Here is a 21906-nt window from a genome sequence, read left to right as displayed (position 1 = left end):
AAACTTTGAAAACATTGCGTCGGCCGGGAATTGAACCCGGGACAATTGCTTGGAACGCAACTATGTTAAAACCACTACACAACCGACGTCGTACTACAGTCGAGTTATGCTGTGTTTCTATGGATTAAATCGACAATAAAACTATAAAATATTTGCGTCGGCCGGGAATCGAACCCGGGACAATTGCTTGGAAGGCAACTATGTTAACCACTACACCACCGACGCACGTATTACAGTCGAGTTATGCTGTGTTTCTATGGATTAAATCGACAATAAAACTATGCAATGTTTGCGTCGGCCGGGAATCAAACCCGGGACAATTGCTTGGAAGGAGGCAACTATGTTAACCACTACACCACCGACGCGCGTACTACAGTCGAGTTATGCTGTGTTTCTATGGATCAAACCGACAATAAAACGGTAAAATGTTTGCGTCGGCCGGGAATGGAACCCGGAACAATTGCTTGGAAGGCAACTATGTTAACCACTACACCACACCGACGCGTGTACAGTCGAGTTATGCTGTGTTTCTATGGATTAAATCGACAATAAAACTATAAAATATTTGCGTCGGCCGGGAATCGAACCCGGGACAATTGCTTGGAAGACAACTATGTTAACCACTACACCACCGACGCACGTATTACAGTCGAGTTATGCTGTGTTTCTATGGATTAAATCGACAATAAAACTATGCAATTTTGCGTCGGCCGGGAATCGAACCCGGGACAATTGCTTGGAAGGAGGCAACTATGTTAACCACTACACCACCGACGAGCGTACTACAGTCGAGTTATGCTGTGTTTCTATGGATCAAACCGACAATAAAACGGTAAAATGTTTGCGTCGGCCGGGAATGGAACCCGGAACAATTGCTTGGAAGGCAACTATGTTAACCACTACACCACACCGACGCGTGTACAGTCGAGTTATGCTGTGTTTCTATGGATTAAATCGACAATAAAACTATAAAATGTTTGCGTCGGCCGGGAATCGAACCCGGGACAATTGCTTTAAAGGCAACTATGTTAACCACTACACCACCGACGCGCGTACTACAGTCGAGTTATGCTGTGTTTCTATGGATGAAATCAACAATAAAACTATAAAATGTCTGCGTCGGCCGGGAATCGAACCCGGGACAATTGCTTGGAAGGCAACTATGTTAACCACTACACCACCGACGCACGTACTACAATCGAGTTTTGGTGCGTTTCTATGAATAAAATCGACAATAAAACTACGCAATGTTTGCGTCGGCCGGGAATCGAACCCGGGACAATTGCTTGGAAGGCAACTATGTTAACCACTACACCACAGACGCACGTAGGCCTACTACAGTCGAGTTTTCTGTGTTTCTATGGATCAAATCGACAATGAAACTATAATGTCTGCGTCGGCCGGGAATCGAACCCGGGACAATTGCTTGGAAGGTAACTATGTTAACCACTACATCACCAACGCACGTACTACAATCGACGAGTTATGCTGTGTTCTATGAATCTAATCGACAATTAAACTTATAATATTGACTAATTATTATTTAAATATTAATTTTCTTTTAAAAACAACTCACCTTTTTCACGAGGATTGTAAGTCCTTGGTATTTGAATGGTTTTGAGAAATCTATGTGTTTTACTCGTTCCTTATTAATAGTTAATGGTGCCACTATAATATCAGCTTTGCCGTCTAACATTTCTCCTATCATACCGTTCCATCGTCTCTCTGTCGAGTTAGGTACCTGTCAGTAAAAAGATATGTAATAATATATATTAGGCCTCTAGTTTAACTTCCGAACAATACGCCTATAATGGCGAATAAGTTAAACACGAATGTTGTTTAACTGCAAATATGTATGTAGGCCTACATGGATTGTACACGCATTTAAGAAAAGACCACTAATGATAAAAACAAATAGGTTATTTAGTAAGGTAAAGTGAGTAGCCTAGATGAAGTCGGCCAATGGTGTCTTACACCACGGTATAGTACACAATGCAGTCCACTGGAGAATTAGTACGAGAATGTTTTGAGATTAATGTCAAATGGTAAGTAAACTTTATCTGTATGTTATCTATATAATAGAACATTAATTGAAATTACCCTCACTAAGTCACCATATTGTCCATCGGCTACAACATGGAGGTCAAAGGTGAAATTTAAAAAGTTTGAAAGATTTGCGAGTAGGTCGATACAAAATCCTTTACAGCACAATAAATCACCTAAAACAAAAATAAACACACAGTGTGAAATGTCTAACAACAGTTTTAACAGGCACATTGATCATCATGGACCAAGTCCATGGTTACCATTGGCCAGCTACACCACGAACGAAATATATATTCAAGGTAACAACTAACAAACTTATAGAGGGCACTCCGATTTTCTAAGATAATGTTCTTACATAAGAATACCCCTATACCGCTATAACAAACTTTAACGTGAAATTAAAGTTACATTTCCTATATTTAGTCATCAGTCTGATAACCTTTTGTACCACACCGTTTTATGGAAACTATAGATCGATAATTACTGGACATGATCAATATAATATTTTGCCCGCACCTGGCGTTTTAATATCAAAACAATCAAACAATGTTTGTAAAATGAACAGCACCGATAATATGTATTACCTATTAATAATTCACAAATGAAGGCATGCACAACGGGAGGTTACAATTTGTATACGGGCTCACTCAATAGAATCTTTACCGAAAGCCTGGTTCATTCCCACTGTAGGCCTATAGACGAAACGCAAGGACTCACGTCGACGCAATGCAAGTGAGTTGACAAGTGACAGGTCGAATAATCCATCGCTTGAGATTGGTCAAATCCGTTACGTCCTTGCGCTGCATTCTAGTAATGGGAAACCAAGCTTAACATATATCCATTATCAATCACAACATTGTGTTACCTTTATGAAATTAAACTAACCTGTTTTGCCGTCAGAGCATGTGAAACCACCTTGATCATCACATCTATTCACAGGGTGTGGCTTATCAGTGTATACAAAGGGCACACTTTTTACTGTTACCACCTACAATGAATAATAATACCATTTTACACTGCTAGCAAAAAAGAAAAATGATCCGGAGTTGTGCCATCAAATAAAATAAATATAAACAATTACATTTAATTGTGTAGGTTCCCTCCTAATCATATAGGATAGCAGGTATTAGGCCTATACTGTTAAGAAATGCCCTTGAAATGCCTATTTTAAATGTATGAATTTATTTCCTCTACTTTTTATTACAAAATGTTCTATTCGAATTGAAAGCAGTAGTAGGCCTACTCTTATGAAAGTGGGAAATTATAATCATCTAAGGAGCTAACAGCTTGAACATAACACAGCCTACGATGTAAGCCTGCAGCCTAGTAGGAGGCACTAAAAGTAATTAATTTACCAAATTCAACCAGCAAATAAACCAATCACAATGAGAAAATTGTATCTACATGATACAGGCCATGAGACAGACTGCAATGATTTCAATGGTAATTAAAACATATTAGTTATTATAATAATTCAATTTTCTCTGATACATTTATCTGAAGTATCAGCATACCCGGATGTCTGCATAAATCTCATTTCGATCCCAACAGTAATTGGATTAGGTTTTGACAACAAGAGTTCTTGCGTAGTGTATTTTATTTTAAATTCTAATTCAACAACGGACAATTAAATGTCAGACATGGAATTAAAAATGCCATCAAACTCGAAAACATTAAACAAGTCATGGAAAAATCAAGGCAGAAAGTACTTTTACGAGAATATGGGAATAATGCTAGAGAATAGACAATATATCAAAATGATGACGTATTTAAAATGTTTATGCAAACAATGTTATTTTAACTAGACCTATTCTTAGTGTTTTTATATATTTAGGAAATTGCCAATAATAACGATGAATTAATTAATTCTTAAAGGTAGAAATTCTGTTTCAATAGAACAACACATAATACTGTACATGACTACAACCTAAATAAAGTCTTAATAAAATAACAAAATATTTGGGATACATGTTATATTATATGGCCAATTAGTCTCACGCAATTTTGCCAAACAGAAAACAATTTAATGAAATGTATTGTAAGGAAGATCAATATGCCATTTTGCAGTTTACGATGCCAAACAAGAATAATTATTTCACTTATAAAAAGACAAAATAAAGGGCGCTAAATTTAAACAAAAACTGACAGACAATTATTATTACTGGATGGTACACTCGCTTCGCTCGCGTACCATCTAGGTCGTGCCCACAGATGGTCCTCGAATACATAGTACTTTCAGCGTTCAAAAACTGGCGATTTCAAATGTACGTACCGCATGGACAATAATACATGTCGTTTACAGGAACGAATAAATAGACACTGTGATTTATGTACTCAACTAAAATTAGCACCCTGGGAATTACTTCCGAAAGAGAAACTTGTCACAAAATAAGACCAATTGTTTTGAAATAAACTGAATTTGTGTTTTGTATGCAACATGAGGGTTGAGGGATGAGGAAGAGTTTGATGGGTGCAAAGACGAACAATTTTTAAATATATTCTTTATCCATTTAGTAACGAAATATTAATTGTTTTCATGTTTTACAAATAATATACCACTAAACCATGGAGGTATTTATACCTCCATGACTAAACACAGTAAAACATTGCTATTTAATACTTTGTTGAAACTGTCACCTTATAGTCGATTGAAATAGTACAGTACATGTAACGATACATCACTAATACGACGTTTATATTTTTTTGTACAGTAATTACATTATTAATTAATATAAACGTTCAGAAGGAACTGTCAGTAATAAAGTAAACACCTCCTATCATTGTGTGCGGGTATTTTTCCATGGACATTCATTAGACAGTGTATACCACGATTGGAAAACATCCCTATTTGGGGCAAATCGTTGAACCTAAATTCGTTTTAATCGTCAATAACTAATTACCTAACTCAATTTAATTAGTAAACAGGGTTACATCAGATGGTTAAAATCAGTAGCGAAAGTATGAACCAACTTTATATACCATCGAGTAAAAATTCTAGAAATAAACCGAGATTTACCGAATTTTGCCCTTACGTAAATTTATATAGACTAGATGGCACGCTCGCTTCGCTCGCGTACCATCTAGGTCGTGCCCACAGATGGTTCTCGAATACACAGTATTTCCAGCGAGAAAAAAAATGGAGATTTCAAATGTACGTACCGCAGGACTATAATACATTGTCGTTTACAGAAACGAATAAATATACACAATGATTTATGTAGTCAACCAAAATTAGCACCCTGGGAATTACTTCCGAGAGAGAAATAAAATGAGTCAAATTTTTTTATTTGGACTCATTTAAACAAACCCAATTTGTGTTTTGTATGTAACATTAAGGGTTGAGGGATGGGGGAAGAAGATAGGTACAAAGAGGAAACATTTTAAAATATATTCTTATCCACTCAGTAACGAAATATTGGTTTTAATGTTTTATAGGCCTATAAATAATATACCCCTAAATACAGTAAAACATTTACGATTTAATACGGTACTTTGTTAAAACTCTCACTGTCATAGTCGATTGAAATAGTAAAGTACATGTAACGATACACCACTATGACGTTTATATATTTTTAAATTATTAATTAATACAAACGTTGAGAAGCAACTGTCAGTAATAACGTTTATTTATTTGTATATTATATGTTTATAATCTAACAGTAGAACCTACCCACACTCACAGTAATAAAGTTTATTTGTATATATTTTTATATTACATCTAACAGTACCAACACTCACAGTAAGAAATTTGCGATTCAAATTGCGATCAAAAGTGGTTAATACCTTAACAGTATCGTACAGCATTGCAATACTATTTATGTTTATTCTCCAAGGGGGCCCATAAATCTAAATCTATACCTCTATGGTTAAACCAAATAATTTGGAATGTTTATTTGTATATTATATGTTTATAATCTAACAGTAGGGCCTACCCACACTCACAGTAATAAAGTTTATTTGTATATATTTTTATATTACATCTAACAGTACCAACACTCACAGTAAGAAATTTGCGATTCAAATTGCGATCAAAAGTGGTTAATACCTTAACAGTATTGTACAGCATTGCAATACTATTTATGTTTATTCTCCAAGGGGGCCCATAAATCTAAATCTATACCTGTATGGTTAAACCAAATAATTTGGAATGTTCCATTCATCACAAATCAATACATTTGTAAAAACGTATATTAAATGTATCAAAATAGTATTTTTTAAAGAAAATCGGCCTGTCTTCAACATTATGATGCTGTACTCGAACTGTTCAACCGGTTTTCAGCTATTAAAAACAATTATCGTAGGAGGAGATAGGAAAATGCGAAGCCTCCTCGCATTTTTGTGGCGGGTATTTTTCAAGATGGACATCCATTAGACAGTGTATACCACGATCGGAAAACACCCCTATTTGGGGCAAATCGTTGAACCTAAATTCGTTTTAATCGTCAATAACTAATTATCTAACTTAATTTAATTAGTAAACAGGGTTACATCAGGTGGTTAAAATCAGTACCGAAAGTACGAACCAACTTTACATACCATCGAGTAAAAATTCTAGAAGTAAGGCGCGATTTACCGAATTTTGCCCTTACGTAAATTTATATATAGATGTTCTAGAAAGAGAAAACATATGTATTGCTTTATTAGAAAACATATGTATTGCTTTATTAGAAAACTTATCCTTATTAATAATAGGTCGTATGCATTTACATATTCAATGTTTAGGAACTAAATTGATGTTTTTAAATAATGTTTAGTACTTTAATTCCCAGGATGTATTATGATCATGTTTTAAAGTGTTTATAGATTTATTTTAGGAAAAAGAAAGAAATATTTATTTAGAATGATTTAACAGTAATCATCAGAATCTAATAAGCGCACTAATACATAATTGCATTGCAAAAGAAATGTATTATGAGTCTTTCAATAAAAAAATTGTCTTGTGTCTATGTAATCCCTAGGGTATGCTTAGTGAGCTACGATAGTTAACCAAGTGTCGTTAACCAAATTACATTATATTCCGATAACTTAATGTGGCACTTGTGGATGGAATTACGTCACGTTGTTAATATAAATCGATATAGTGACGTCATTTACAACGTCATAATAAATATTTCATGATATGGATAAAAGTTTAAACAGAAGGCGTTACAATAATATATATATATATATATTTAATTTATAACATAATTTAAAAATAATCTATTTGCATAGTAGTTTTAATCAAAGGTTAGAACGAATCAAATACTGTAAATATGATTTGTTGACCTTGATTGATAACATAATATTATTAACTAGTGATTTTAAGAATCTATTTTTTATTTTAAGTATCGTTAAATCATGTTAAATCGTATTTACAGCATTATTTAAAAACATTGTGTTGGCCATGGACTCTTAGTGTAAATTCTTTTTTTATTAACGATGTTAATAGTATATGAAAACTTGTAGGCCTATTAACTTAAAAAATATCTTATTCGTTGTATTTTAAATGTGAGTACTGTACATAATATAAATAAATACAAAAATGTAATTTTTACTTTACCTGCAAATGCGTCGAAAGGCGATACCCTTCAGGTTTGTTAGGTTTTCCACCAGGCCATATCACCTTAGAATTCATAATAACTTTTGATGTTCTAGTCCACTTGCCAACAGTTTTGAAAACTCCATTTTGTAGGTTGACAATTTTATAGTGGTTTGAAATCCTATTACCTTCTTGACTGAATGATATTTCCCCGGTTTCAGAGTATAGTTCCGATAATTTTGTACCTTTTAACACCCTGATAAAGTATTAATGTATACAGTATTCATTTATAAACGATTTGTCAAAACCAAAGTATAGCGTATGTCACAAAACCCATTGTAAAGTTACTTAACCTATTTGAATATTAATTTACAAGTATAATATATACTGCCTATGGAAATGGGAAACGAGGAAAATAAATTAGGTGTTGGATTCACTAAGCAAATAACAAGCATGCAATAATGCCAAGTATACGTTTTAAAATCTACAAACACGGACATACAAACACAAATAATCCCTTCCGAGACACCGGTTGTTCGACTTATATAATATTATTTATGCATAAAATAATTTATCAATATATTTATCGCAATAGACAATTATGTACCAGTATGTTATTAAGGTAATTATGATAAATGTGCGTCATTTCACGTTCGCATATCAAAATTGCATAATTTGTGAGTGTACTTATTGAAAGCAATCTAGCTTTTGCATCAAACTACAGGTTGTTACCAGTAATTATTGATGTCTTGACTATGGTTTGTTCAACTATGGTGATTTGTTATCGTTTTATTACAAAATACATTTTACATTATCATTTGGCTCTAACGGCTTCACGTCCCATCAAAAGGACGAGGCAATGATAGTAAAGTATCTTTTCTAAGAATACAAGCAATATGTTACAGACAGGTGGTCTCGAACAGTGCCTTTCAAATGGTAGTCCGATATCTCTTATCATTACGACATATTTCTCTCAGCAAGGTCTATAGCACCTTGCCAGATGGTCTTCAATCCAAGCTCTAAACGTTGCTTTTGATACTTGGTGATAGACCATAATATGGGCTATCACCAGGTATAAAAAAAACATAGACCTCATTATTAGTGCACTATTTAAAAAAATGAGTACCAGATTCTCTGTATAGGCTCATGACATAATTTATATTTCGGCAAAAATTATGATACAGGGCATGTGTGTCACATCATTCAATATATTATAACATTTTTATTTTATTTTTTTTTACTATGGTATAGCATTCACATATGACAGATATTTTGCCTAGGGAGCAAAATATCTCGATGATCAAGTGATCAGTTACATTTGAATTATATGATATTGAAAATAATAATGATAAATAATGGGAAGTGGAAAATTAGTATTTCATAAAACAAATCATGTTACCCGTAATACAGCATGCCATTTATCCAAGGCGGGTCTGCACAAGTGGACGGTGGGCGTGTAATGTTATCATTCTGAACCAGATCAAGAAGTCCTTTCACCAGAATATTAATTACATCATGAATATGAGCCTTGTGGTTATTGCCATACGGTAGACGCATAGCCAACGTTCCTTCAGGTATTGAGTGCAGGGCTCGGTCGCCAATACTTTGTTCGTCGCTAATCCAGGTGTAGCCAGCAGCGGTCAGGCCTAGTTCCTTAGCGGCTAAATATATTGCAACCTCATCCTCTTCGCTGCAATACAAATCACATACTGTCTTTTTTGATCGAAAGTTTGCCATTAGCATTCATTTACTTTAACTTATCAAATCAACATCGATTGAAATTACGTATGTTAATACGCTGAATCTTAAGCTATGATTGCCATTGCTATCAACATCTTTTTTATTTATTATCCTTTGTTCACATTCTATACCGACAATATATCTCTAAGCTACAGTTTAATATTCCGTTACTTACATTAACCATCTAAGGGGACTTATTTTCAGTTGATGAATTAGACTGTAGGCCTAAACCTAAAGAATTCCATTTCATAATTTGTTATTTAAACCTTTGTAAAAATTCATCGACATCGGCGTGGACTTGTGGTGATTGTGTAAAACTTACCATGCATGAAGAAGAATAACCGTAGATTGCGCTTTTCGGACTTCCATAAGAACACCCGTCATGTTAGTCTGTCCTTTATTATATGAAACTGCTCTTTCAATCTACAAACAAGATATCAACTGATGAATTTACGGCGGTGGTACCTACAATAGATTTCAATATTAAGGAAAATGGATCACAAAAAGGGACATTGTAAAAAGAACTTAAATACAACCCTTCTGTGTCTTTTAAACTGCTTGTAACATTCTCAAATAAATGCGTATTGTCACTCCATAAAACTCAATACATAACTTATTTTATTACATAGTGTTATGTGCTGAACTCATCTTTTCCAATAAATATGTTTTTGAAATGGTTTGTTTTGCTTGTTTAACCTTCCAATTAAACAAGCAAGGTTGTTTTCAATTGAAATTGATAAATTATGCTGTTCTCTATCTGTTTTGATATGAAAAATGTTTGTTTAATTTACTTTATTCTTATGTTTAAAATCCAAAAAGGAAATATATAGTGAAGACATAAATGTGACAAACCCTTATTCCCATTCTAGAGCTGCTGTCGTTTACAAGTCTCATGAATGCATTTAGCATCGATCTTCCTGCATCATCTCTAGATGTAACTGTTACTACACTTGACCATCGATAATGTCCAATCAAGTCGATCCACACTTGTGCCTGGTCAGTATAAGGAGGTACATTCCGCATATAGGTATTGTGGATATTCTAAAAGGGAACCCACATTATATTAGTCAATTTTGAACAACACCTTCTTTTAGTTTTTTCTAAGACTTTTCAGATAAAATATTGAATATGTTAAAGTTAATATGATTCTTTCTAAACATTTCCATTTAAAAGAACACTATTGGCTAACTGTATAATTGTGTTATCCTGAGAGTATTAGAGGTTTATTGATATGCTATCTGTATAATTTATAAATAACTCTATTAAATATGACAAACCCTTATTCCCATTTTAGAACTCTATTGGTTCTAGAAATTGTTATCTGGAGAGCCTTTAGAAAGAATTCTATTGGTTCTAGAAATGTTATCTGGAGAGTTGTTAGAAAGAACTATATTGGGTTCTAGAAATATGTTATCTGGAGAGTCTTTAGAAATAAATCTATTGGTTCTATAAAAATTATCTGTAGAGTTTTTAGACTATTGGTTCAAGAAATATGTTATCTGGAGGGTCTTTAGAAATAACGACTCTTTCAAGTCCACTCCCTAAGACTCAAGTGAGACTTAGTTTATAATGATAATAATCTATTGGTTCTATAAATATGTTATATGGAGAGTCTTTATAAGAAACTCTATTGGTTATTTATAGAAATATTTTGTCTGGGGAGTCTTTAGAAATAACCCTTATATTGGTTCTAGAAATGTGTATCTGGAGAGTCTTTAGAAATAACCCTTATATTGGTTCTAGAAATGTGTATCTGGGGAGGTTTTAGAAATAATTCTATTGGTTATTTATAGAATATGTATCTGGAGAGTTTAGATTACGTTATCTGAAGATCCCTACAGAAATAAATATGTTGCTTCTGGAAATATTTTAGCTAGAAAATCTTAAGGATGACTTCTATTTTACTTTTTGTATGTTTGAGAAAGAATCATACTGACGTCATAAATATGTTTTGAGAAATTTCAAAAGCAGTACATTGACTCTAATGTTATTTGTAAATTCTTTTGAAAGATAGAAATATGCTATAGGCCTACAGAATAGTCTTTAGAAAATACAGATTTGGTTTCCAACATATGTTATTTTGAGAGATTAGAAAAATGTTATTCGGCCTTAGGCCTATAAAAGGTCATATTATGAATGATATTTTTATATTAAAATGACCTTGGTAAATACTGTAAAGGGAGTTTTCAACAAAAAGATTTTAATGGATAAGATATTATTAATTTACTTCAATACATTGGAAACATTTCTAAAGCAACCATTCTACATTGGTGTATTTGGATTTGGATGTTGCTTTATCGAAGTTATACAGTATGTATGCTAAAGGCTATGTGTTTTGAAATAACACATTAGCGCAGATAATATTATAAAATCCATATTTGTTCTTGCCATGAATATATTTAATATTTGTTTCATATATTTACATACTGTCACAAGTCGCAATTTATTCAGAGTCCTTGGTACAAAAAAATAGTGAAATCCATACAAATAAATGTTGTACAGTATTTATTTTGCTACCAAAATCGAAAATGAAATGCGTTATCCATGCAACATATCTATATGCAATATTGCCTACAGTGCAAACAAAGCCCAAGAGATTGAATGTATCTCTCTATCGATGAATATATTTAACAAATTTCATAACTGTCATTTAAGCCGTCATATAGCAATCTTATGTGCATAATTACTTTCATACACCCTGGTAAAGAGAATGCACACAACACATAGAAAGTGTGTTCAGTTTTTCTAGCGTTGACACTGTGCACCAGAGTAGATGAAAATAATATCGCAAACTAACACCAGCACGTCTCGTACACATTCAGTAAGTGATGACTAATAACCTATTACATTTTAGCACTCGTTACTATACTTTACCCGATCATCAAATAGATTAGAGCGGGTTACTATATCCACAACAGGTATCTCTAACGAACCGATGATGTTTGATATGCTCATGGCACTCAGACGGTTGGGCTTGGACAAACACATAATAAGTGCGGCCACTTTCTTAGGTACAATCCTTTGACAGAGTTCCATAGTTGCATTTAAAGGATTGTCAGTAAAGATGCTAGAAACACCGATTAGAGTTACTCCTCTAGGAAGAGCGTGGTTCTTGTTTTGATTGATATTATGAATTGCTTTGTGGAAATCATCGCGGTCCTTCTTAGATTCAAACGCACCACCGATGACAAAGGGTGTCTGTGAAGTTACTATCGGTGTAATGAAAAGAACTAGAACAATTTGTACTTTAATCCAACACATTCCTGTAAGAATAAAATACAATTTAGTGTGTGTTACTAATGTTACATTCTCTATTACGGTATGTCGATGTTAGACTAATATGGTTTTACGTTTCAAACTATAAATTCATTTTTGTTTAACATACACAACACTGGTATACATGTTGAAATGTATTATAGGAGAGAAAACGTTAATTTCTTATGTTTAGTATTTTTTCGGTAAGTTGATCCTTTAAAAATGCACGTTTTTGAATGATTGAAAATGTTCATCTGGTTTGTAGGTATAAGTATCTTATTGGTTTGGAAAAAAGAATGTTTTCAAGATACACGTTTTTGAATGTTATTGAGTTAGTTTCCAGGTTCCAGCTGACTTCAGATTAATGAGATTGTATTTCTAAGAGAACAACGCATGCGCTGGGCTCTGATGTTTTCTTAATTTTTACTATTTTATTGTATTTGTAAAATTATCAGGCTAATTTTTCCACACTATATGCCTATATTCACTTAGGCCTAATCCAACAATAATTCCTCTCAATTATGGTAACCAGTCTTAATTGGGTTATTCGGGCATTCAATTCCATATTTTCTTCACCTATTTAGTATCCATTTATGTATGTTCTTTCTGTGTTGTTTTTTTTTACTTTAAAATAAATCAATATCGTATACAATTTTCTTATAATAGATCTCAGAAAGAAGATTTATTGCCGTTTTTGTAAACATATATATTCCAAAAATAGAAAGTACAAATAAATAGTACGGTAATATGTTCTTATTGGCGCGTCTGTGCATTTCGTGTTTGTACATACTGTAGTGTTAGACTATAATAGGTTCGCATACATCGTTACAAGATGACTTATTTAATTCATGGCATTCAAGTTGTACATTTTCAATATGTCTTTACAAAAAAATATAACGCAACGAATGCAAACGCAAAGCTACGTCAATTAATTGGCTTCTTGATGAATTAAATAAAAGTGAAGACACGTATACCTGCGGAAAATACATACATTAAAATTATATATAAATTTGAAACGGTACAGATTGTTCATTAGGTGGCTGATTGGTTGATTGGTTGGTTTGATAAGTGAAGAAAACTGGAAATATTGTAACAGCACTGAGCATAACTAGCAGCAGCTAATGCATTATGTTTTAACTAACGTCGAGACTGTTGTCATGGGAGAAAATCAGCAACAAATTAATTTGTTAGTAAAGAATAGTGAGCAGTATTCTACCAATACCAATTCCAATCACCTCATTTTCAATTTCATCACAATGTATTGAAGAACTCTATATTATATGCATAGATACATAATATTAAGTCAATTGATTATTAATACTATAGGAAGCATTGTCATAAATGGTACCATTTATTTTCAATAACGTCCGAGAACTGGACCAGCGAGAATTTTAGTGTAGAATGGCTTGGCAAAAATGAGACGAAAGGAAAAATAATTCATTAAAAAGTCACCATAATAGGCTGATATTATTATAAGTATAATAGTTGCATTATAATGTAATTGTATGTATACAGCATTTTTTTAATTAGCTGTAGCCTACACCTGGTAACTACACTAATTAGCATATTGTGGTTCATATTTAATATATTGTATAGATAATATCCATTCTTGTTTGCAATTCAAAGCAGTACTGGCTATTAAGGTATTAAGTACTGTTATTTTATCAAATATTGACATAATTTCGCACTATTATGGGTATTGAATGCTAGTCCACAAGCTTAAATTCACAGTTATAACATTATTTAATTCTAAAAATTACTTTAGAATTACAGTCGTTAGACAGTACTATTATGCTATTTATTTTATGTTATTTCTTTTTCTTTACTGGTAGGCCTATCCCGTGCCAACAATGAACCCTGAATACCAAGTGGACTTTATTTTGGAAAAATTATTAATATTTAGGCCTAGATAATTTAACCAAAACAGAGTCACCAGATATAAAACTACACTTAAGTTTACAACAATGTATTATTACAATCCAGATCCGAAGAAGTGCCTTGATTGTCGCGGTGTTTCTCGAGGTTCCCGACGCGCAGTGCTCTAGTCGTCAACGCGCAGTGCTCTATAGTCAACGTGCAGTTGGAAATTTCAGTTTAATTGCAAATCTTGACTATGTTTCAAACTCTATGTTATTAGTACTGTATCGTAAATAAAAGAATGATAAATGAATGAGCCATTTCTATATATTTAAAATTCTAAAGTAATAGTATCTCTAAAAGAATGATGAATGAATGAGCCATTTCTATATATTTAAAATTCTAAAGTAATAGTATCTCTAAAAGAATGATGAATGAATGGAAAAGATTATATAATCCAAAGCTGATCTGTTGAACTCAATGAAGATTTCAAGTGTCACTTATCGACGAAGAGGACTTAAATCAAATAAGTCTGATTACCATAAAAACCCAATCTCATATAATTACTAATCATCTGTAACACGAGCTGCACGATTATAATTATGTTGTCAATACCTATAATTTCTTATCCGAATGATTTGATTAATTCAATTACAGTACCTTATTCTCATTGTTATTACAACTATGGTGACGTAGTTTATTGGTTCCTTTACCTAAAATCTCCATGGAAATCTCAATAAAAAAACGAATTCATGAATAGTACACCTGTTTGTTAGAATATAACCATGACAATAGCATAGAAAACGAAACAAAATTACATGAATATTATAGTTTCTGTATAGCAATATACCACATTGTGGCAAATAATAATATTTCAATGGCGGTTGTCATTATTGTATTATTTGGCAATAATGTATAATTCATATTAGTAATTATTATTATTTATTTATTTTCATATAACAGAAAAATTCGTAACGTGTATACAGCCGATTTGAAACATTTACATTCAGACTTTTAAATCGTTTTGTGTTCGCCTTTCGGTAAGCCGAGTTCCATTGAAAGTGTCTAGCATGTGTATTATTTATTGTTTGTGAAATCCGGCATCAATTGAATTGAATGAAGGGTATAGTGACACAGTAACTATGATGTACAGCCGGGCTTTAAAGGGAATTATCCAGCATTACAAGTGCGAGGTTAGGGGTAGGCCAATTCAATTCAGTAAAACTGTATTATCCCAACTCCGGGATTCATTTGGTTGTGGTACAAAGATTCATAAAACGTTTTAAAAGCACAGCATCTTCTTAGAGTATTTTTGTGGTATGCTAGACATTCTATTTAGAAAAACAGAAAATGGGGATAGAGAAATAATGGCAGAAAAGTGTTGCCCTTCTCCCTCTGATGCATGCAGGGTAACCGATATATGTCTACTACGAGAACTGATGCACGATCTGGTGGTGAGGTATTGAGAATATCAAATATACTATATATATATCAGAAATGTAACTACAATTTGGTCAATTTGTTTAAATGTTACTTTCGTACGCATACCACAGTTGTAGTCCAGTACAAGGGGCGTATGCCATGCCGAACAACTTTCGAACACTCAAATATGACTGGGGCAATATCATAATTGAACAATGCATTAAACCTACCTTGGTTTTTATATTGATGGCTATGTCGTATAACGATATATAATCAGATAATCCAAAGTGGATCCAGAGAAGACAAATTTTCCAATAACATTTCCTTACAACTTTGCCTCAGTAGGCCTATACTGATTGGAACAGGAAGATGGTTAACCTACCAAATGTTTATATATCAATATCAAAATAAATATTTATCAATCTGCAATTATTCGCTATTCAGATATTGCCAATGTCTGAAATATCCTTTCGAAGGTTATTCCTACTTAAAAAAACAATTGAGTGCGCTAACTGCTGTCGTCGTCCGTGGCATATGACAGAAACATCAACACTGAGCATACGATTTGACAAGCAGGCGGTAAAACGACCCTTGAGTACGTCATGGTATTATAACCAATGAGTCTCACCTCGCTTGTAGTAGCAATCGAACAATCAAATTGGAAAAGTAATTAGTTGGCATATTTTGTTGAATGTGAATTGTTGACTATTGTTTGTATTGTCATCATCATTATTGTGCCAATACTAATATAATATTAATATATTATTAATTTATGCAGATTGACAATGTTTAGACAAGGTATAAATAGTTTATGAAATCAAACGCAGTTTATGATTTTAGTATTAGGCTACTCTTGAGATATGTTTTCTATTCCGTCAATCTAAGCAGATTGCGTATATCTTTTTTCAGGATTGGAGAAACAATAATAATAATATTTCGGCACCCATAAACTTTTATATCATACAATACAAAAAGATAGTTTTGTGCAATTCTTATGTTTTAGATATTTTTAATTTAAAACAATGTCCTGCTTCTTTTTGGTCTGCTACGACCAAAACATTTCATTTATAATATATTATATTGAATTTGTTTTGAATCAGTAAACATTTCATTAATATTTTTTCTAAATTGAAAAAAAAAATGGAGCGGAATTTACAACCGGCAAGAGATGCAAAATGTGACTGTGCGCGTGAAATAAACGCTTAATCGTAGGTGAAAAATATCGAATTTATCAGCATAATAATCATCATTCACATCATAGAAAGATGTGTGGGCGATGTTGCAAGACATAATTTTAAAAAATATTAGCAATACCATAATGGGTAAATTCTGTACTCTATTTTATTCACAGACAACAATGTGATTTTCAATATATCAAGTAATTATGATAGATCTAATGATAATCGAACCACCTTCACCAATATCGTTATTAATAACATATTTGGTGTATGCTGCATTAGACTACTCTAGTTGAATTGAATCTAATTCATTTATCCATGATTTAATATCTTGGGGGACTTTCCACTGCTGTTTTACCTGACTCAATGTTTGGATAAAAGCACAGTGTTTAATCAAATAATATGGTGATGTTTGTATCTGTCTACACTATCAAACTAGTTTACAAAAAAGTGTGATGTGCCCAAATATGGTAGTGATATGCCCAAATATGGTAGTGATATGCCCAAATATGGTAGTGATATGCCCAAATATGGTAGTGATATATATTTTTTATAACATAAATGTTGATAGTGTAGACAGAGCTTTAGAGCCACAACATTAATTGACAGACACAGAAAGGAACCTTTATCATTTTCTCTAAACATTTATTTAATGTTTATGCTTAATTTAAAGTTATTTACAATTACATTAATGAGAAAATGAATGTACATTATTCCTGTTTTATTTATGTAGTATTTTGTAAGTATTGTTATAACTTTATGATAATAATAAAGGCAACATCACCTTTTTTTATTATTTATTATCTTTTCCAATGTCAACGTTAACTTAAGGTTCATCACTAGCGTAGGAACGAAACAATGAGGCACAAACTTTATTTCACGTTTTTGTTTCACGTATTATTTTTCAAATTAATATAGTTCCATTTAGTAATGTTTAGTGCATTTTCAAAGCAGTGGCTTTAAGCCTAGGATAAAATAGAGAGATGTTATATTAACGCAAAAATGGAGGCGGGCTACCAATTCCTCAACTTATCAGAAGACTAAGAAGATATTAACGACCTAAACTTCAACAACATTATGCCCACGTATTTTTATAGTGTTTTAAAGTTAATATGTTCGGCACCATTTTTGTCCTTTGTTGTTTTTTTTATCGCAGCTCATTAAATTATGCTACAGTTTAACATTGTGCGTGTACGTCGTATACCAAATTTAATATTATTTATAAAAATAATAATTAATATTCTGAATTGGATGACTTGGCAATATTGACAAAAAAGGTTAACCGAAACAAAATAAATTCTCATCATTTAGGCTATATAAAAGTTTATCCTATTGACTTGTTTACCATTGTGTTCACGTATACAAAATTTGATTCTTGTAAAAATAATTAATAATTACTATTATGAATGTGTGTGCTAATTAATAAATATGTAATACTAAGTGGTGCTCGCGCAGCAAAACGATACATTATATAATTACCCAAGTAGGCCTATAGAAGCACATTCAATATTAAAGAATACGTGCCTTCTTCGTTACAATGGGGAAATATAACATTTGCTATAATATATTTCTATTAGAACAATTTTGTTTTATTTACCTTGACGTACTTTACTATAACTTATACGATACAGTGCATCTACCGTCATTGACGTATCCGGACAACTACCACCTGGACAATTACCACCCGGACAACTACCACCCGGACAATGACCCCCCTAGGACAACTACCACCCGGAAAATTACCCCCTAGGACAATTACCCTCTAGGACAACTACCCCCTAAGGACAACTCCCACCCGGAAATCTACCCCCTAGGACAACTACCCCCTAGGACAACTGCCCCCTAGGACAACTACCCTCTAGGACAACTACGCTCTAGGACAACTACCCCCTGGACAATTACCACCCGGACAATGACCCCCCCCCCCCCCCTTGGATAACTACCACCCGGAAAATTACCCCCTAGGACAATTACCCTCTAGGACAACTACCCCCTTAGGACAACTCCCACCCGGAAATCTACCCCCTAGGACAACTACCCCCTAGGACAACTACCCGCTAGGACAACTGCCCCCTAGGACAACTACCCTCTAGGACAACTACCCCCCCCCCCCCCCTAGGAAAACTACCCTCTAGTCCAACTGCTATGCCCCTAGGACAACAACACCACCCTCTGAACAACCACACCTATATCATGACACCTACACCTTAGGTTATAATCACGATCTTGTAAAATTTACTGAACTTCAAAACATAGAGAGAGAGATTGATCTTAAATGAAAGCTTTTGAATGTTTTAATATGCGTATCGTCATCAGTTATTTTACATTAAACGAGAATCGATCAAATTATTAAAAAGTATTCCAATCTTGAAAAATAAAGGGGTGGGCTTATTTTATTCTTGTGTGACATGAAGATGTCGCATATAAATAGGAACAACATACAGTTTACTTAGCTGCACCAGTCAATCAAATAGTCTTTCATTTATGATCAATCTCTCTCCCTATGTTTTGAAGTTCAGTAAGTTTTACAAGATCGTAATTATAACCTAAGGTGTAGGTGTGGTGGTTCAGAGAGTGTTGTTGTTCTAGATGGGTAGTTGTCCTAGGGGCATAGCAATTGGACTAGAGGGTAGTTGTATGATAGTGGGACTAGAGCAGCCCCTTATTATCGATAAAATTGGCCCGATTTTGTTCTCTCTTTTCTTTTTGAAAACAAATGTTTTACCGTAAGAGCTTATGTTATGCTGTTTAATGACATTATACGTTTACTACTACAAGTCCAGTAATAATGGAATATTGGTTTGGCTGTTACTACTTCATAGAAGAACTTTAATTGATTTGTTTTTTACATTTTCTCCCCACTCCTGAGAAAATAGGACAATGAACGTTTTTGGAACCTAAAGAATAATTATATCCATGACGTGTTTATGACTTACACATTTCTACTTATTTCATTTTATTCAAATTCGTATTCTACAGCAAAGAACCTCCTAATTTTACTTTAGAAAAAAAACCGATACTATTAATCAATTGATTAGATTAGACGATTTGAAAATCAATCTCTCTCTCCCCCGTTTGACAGGACTAACTGTGCCAATTGAGGAAATCGTTTTTCATAGTTTGTCCTAGAAGTTTTTAGAAAATAAATATCGCTACAGTTATTACAAAATAGACTACAAATCTTAGGTAGGCCTACATACGTCGATATTTTAATAATTTCACGTCAAATATTGTTAAATGTATAGTGTGGTACAACGCCCTCGTAGTCCCCTCTTCACACTTTGATGTTACAATACAATTGGCACTAAAAGAATCAGCTTGTTAATTTGGTTACCAATCGTAGTTGTCCAAAGCTGTAGTTGTCCTATGGGCCAATTGTAAATTTCCTAGTGGGTAGCTGCTAGAGGGTAGTTTTCCTAGGGGGTAATTGTCCTAGTGGGTAGTTGTCCTAGGGGGTAGTTGTCCTAGAGGGTAGATGTGCTAGGGGGTAGTTGTCCTAGGGGATAATTGCCCTAGGGGGTAGTTGTCCTAAGAGGGTAGTTGTCCGGGGGATAGTTGTCCTAGGAGGGTGATTGTCCAGGGGTAATTGTCCGGGTGGTAGTTGTCCGGGTGGTAGTTGTCCAGGGGGTAGTTGTCCTAGACCCATTGATGTATCCGGACATCTTGGTTATGTTATAACTTTAGCTGGTGATTGACTTCCCATGCGTACATACCACCAAGATAGGTTTTAATAGATGACGCATTAACTATGGTATGGTATTAATATTTTCCCTCACAAAACTGAAACGGTTTATAGGCCTATCAGTCGATTTTGTTGCGGCGGCCGAGTTTTAAAGTGTATGAGTTCCTTTATTATTAGTCTATTAATACTGTAATTGGTTAAATTCGTTTCATCCAGTGGTTAATATATAACAGACAAGAACTAGGGCTGAGTTGTACCTGTATGGCTATAAAGCTTCGCTGCTTTTAGGCTATGCGTGGAGCTAGCTAAGTTATGGAAAAATCATAATGTTTTCGTAAGTATTGAATATGTCAAATTGAACGTTAATATAAGAAAGAGCAATTATTTATTTAATACGATGCCTTATTTTATTTAAATATAATAAAAAGTTGTGCAAATGTAATTAATACAAATCATAACGTATAATCTTAGAATGATGTTACACCCAAACAAGGCTATTTATATGGCTGTAGTCGCGTGCTAAAATTTGAGTTAGTGTTTACCGACTGACCGACCAACCGACATAGTCAGCTGTAGGCCCTAGAGTCGCGTTTGCACGCGACTAGAAACAGCGGATTCTCATATGGAATATTATAATAACCATGATACAGGCACCCACAAGCAAATTTAATATTATTTTGTAACAATTTATAAATCTTTTTTTTCAATTTCAATTGCAAAGAAAGTTTGAAAAGGAGTAGGAGTAACAATGTTTTGAATCCGGGATACGGTTTTAACGATTTTAACAACAGTGGTTGACTGTTTTGACGGCTAATTGTTATGTTGACGGCCGGCAATTTGCATAGCGTGGCGCTATACAGTATTGTGGTTGTTGGTAATCCCAAAGAATGAATATATATCACAAGAATGAGTAATCCGCGATTTTCCCTGTAACAGTAATATTGTCCATGTGGTAGGGCGCCGCCATAAGTGAGGATGTATCTGGGATGTATACAACTTTAGGCAATTTATTTAGTAAAAACTGCCGTATAAACAGTTCGCTTTATCAACCGGGCGCTACGATAGCGTGACCGGGCGTGTTGGTGTTTACGCGTTTTCACGAAGGATAGTTTAATAATATTCCTATATTTAACTTGTTTCTGGTAAAACAAATAAATGTTAATGAAATTTAACATTTTATCCTATTAATAACATGTATTTTATACTAA

At 33.6% G+C, this 21906-nt stretch overlaps 1 protein-coding gene and 6 non-coding genes across 7 annotated transcripts in view; all 7 read right to left on the bottom strand.

Annotated features, from left to right (window-relative positions):
- LOC140040768 (glutamate receptor ionotropic, NMDA 1-like) overlaps positions 1-16370 on the bottom strand; it is a 50091-nt gene extending 33721 nt beyond the window's left edge. Inside the window, exons 1-9 of the mRNA XM_072086936.1 lie at positions 16069-16370; positions 12179-12567; positions 10157-10345; positions 9627-9727; positions 8964-9254; positions 7586-7820; positions 2932-3034; positions 2101-2219; positions 1577-1741 (exon numbers count right to left, since the gene is read on the bottom strand). Of these exons, the coding sequence (XP_071943037.1) occupies positions 1577-1741; positions 2101-2219; positions 2932-3034; positions 7586-7820; positions 8964-9254; positions 9627-9727; positions 10157-10345; positions 12179-12565 (1590 nt within the window). The 5' untranslated portion in view covers positions 12566-12567; positions 16069-16370. The remainder of the gene's footprint in view (positions 1-1576; positions 1742-2100; positions 2220-2931; positions 3035-7585; positions 7821-8963; positions 9255-9626; positions 9728-10156; positions 10346-12178; positions 12568-16068) is intronic.
- On the bottom strand, positions 154-225 carry Trnag-ucc (transfer RNA glycine (anticodon UCC)). The gene has a single exon. It is a non-coding gene; the product is annotated as a tRNA-Gly (tRNA).
- Positions 291-365, bottom strand: Trnar-ccu (transfer RNA arginine (anticodon CCU)). The gene is given in 2 exon segments: positions 291-325; positions 329-365. It is a non-coding gene; the product is annotated as a tRNA-Arg (tRNA).
- Positions 567-638, bottom strand: Trnag-ucc (transfer RNA glycine (anticodon UCC)). The gene has a single exon. It is a non-coding gene; the product is annotated as a tRNA-Gly (tRNA).
- On the bottom strand, positions 1116-1187 carry Trnag-ucc (transfer RNA glycine (anticodon UCC)). Its single transcript has one exon. It is a non-coding gene; the product is annotated as a tRNA-Gly (tRNA).
- Positions 1253-1324, bottom strand: Trnag-ucc (transfer RNA glycine (anticodon UCC)). Its single transcript has one exon. It is a non-coding gene; the product is annotated as a tRNA-Gly (tRNA).
- Positions 1393-1464, bottom strand: Trnag-ucc (transfer RNA glycine (anticodon UCC)). The gene has a single exon. It is a non-coding gene; the product is annotated as a tRNA-Gly (tRNA).
- Positions 16371-21906: the final 5536 nt, after the last annotated feature.

The sequence above is a fragment of the Antedon mediterranea genome, chromosome 2, assembly GCF_964355755.1.
Source record: "Antedon mediterranea chromosome 2, ecAntMedi1.1, whole genome shotgun sequence".
In the NCBI taxonomy this organism is placed as follows: Eukaryota; Metazoa; Echinodermata; class Crinoidea; order Comatulida; family Antedonidae; genus Antedon; species Antedon mediterranea.
Note: the sequence above shows the minus strand (reverse complement) of the source record. Positions and strands in the feature narration are given on the sequence as shown.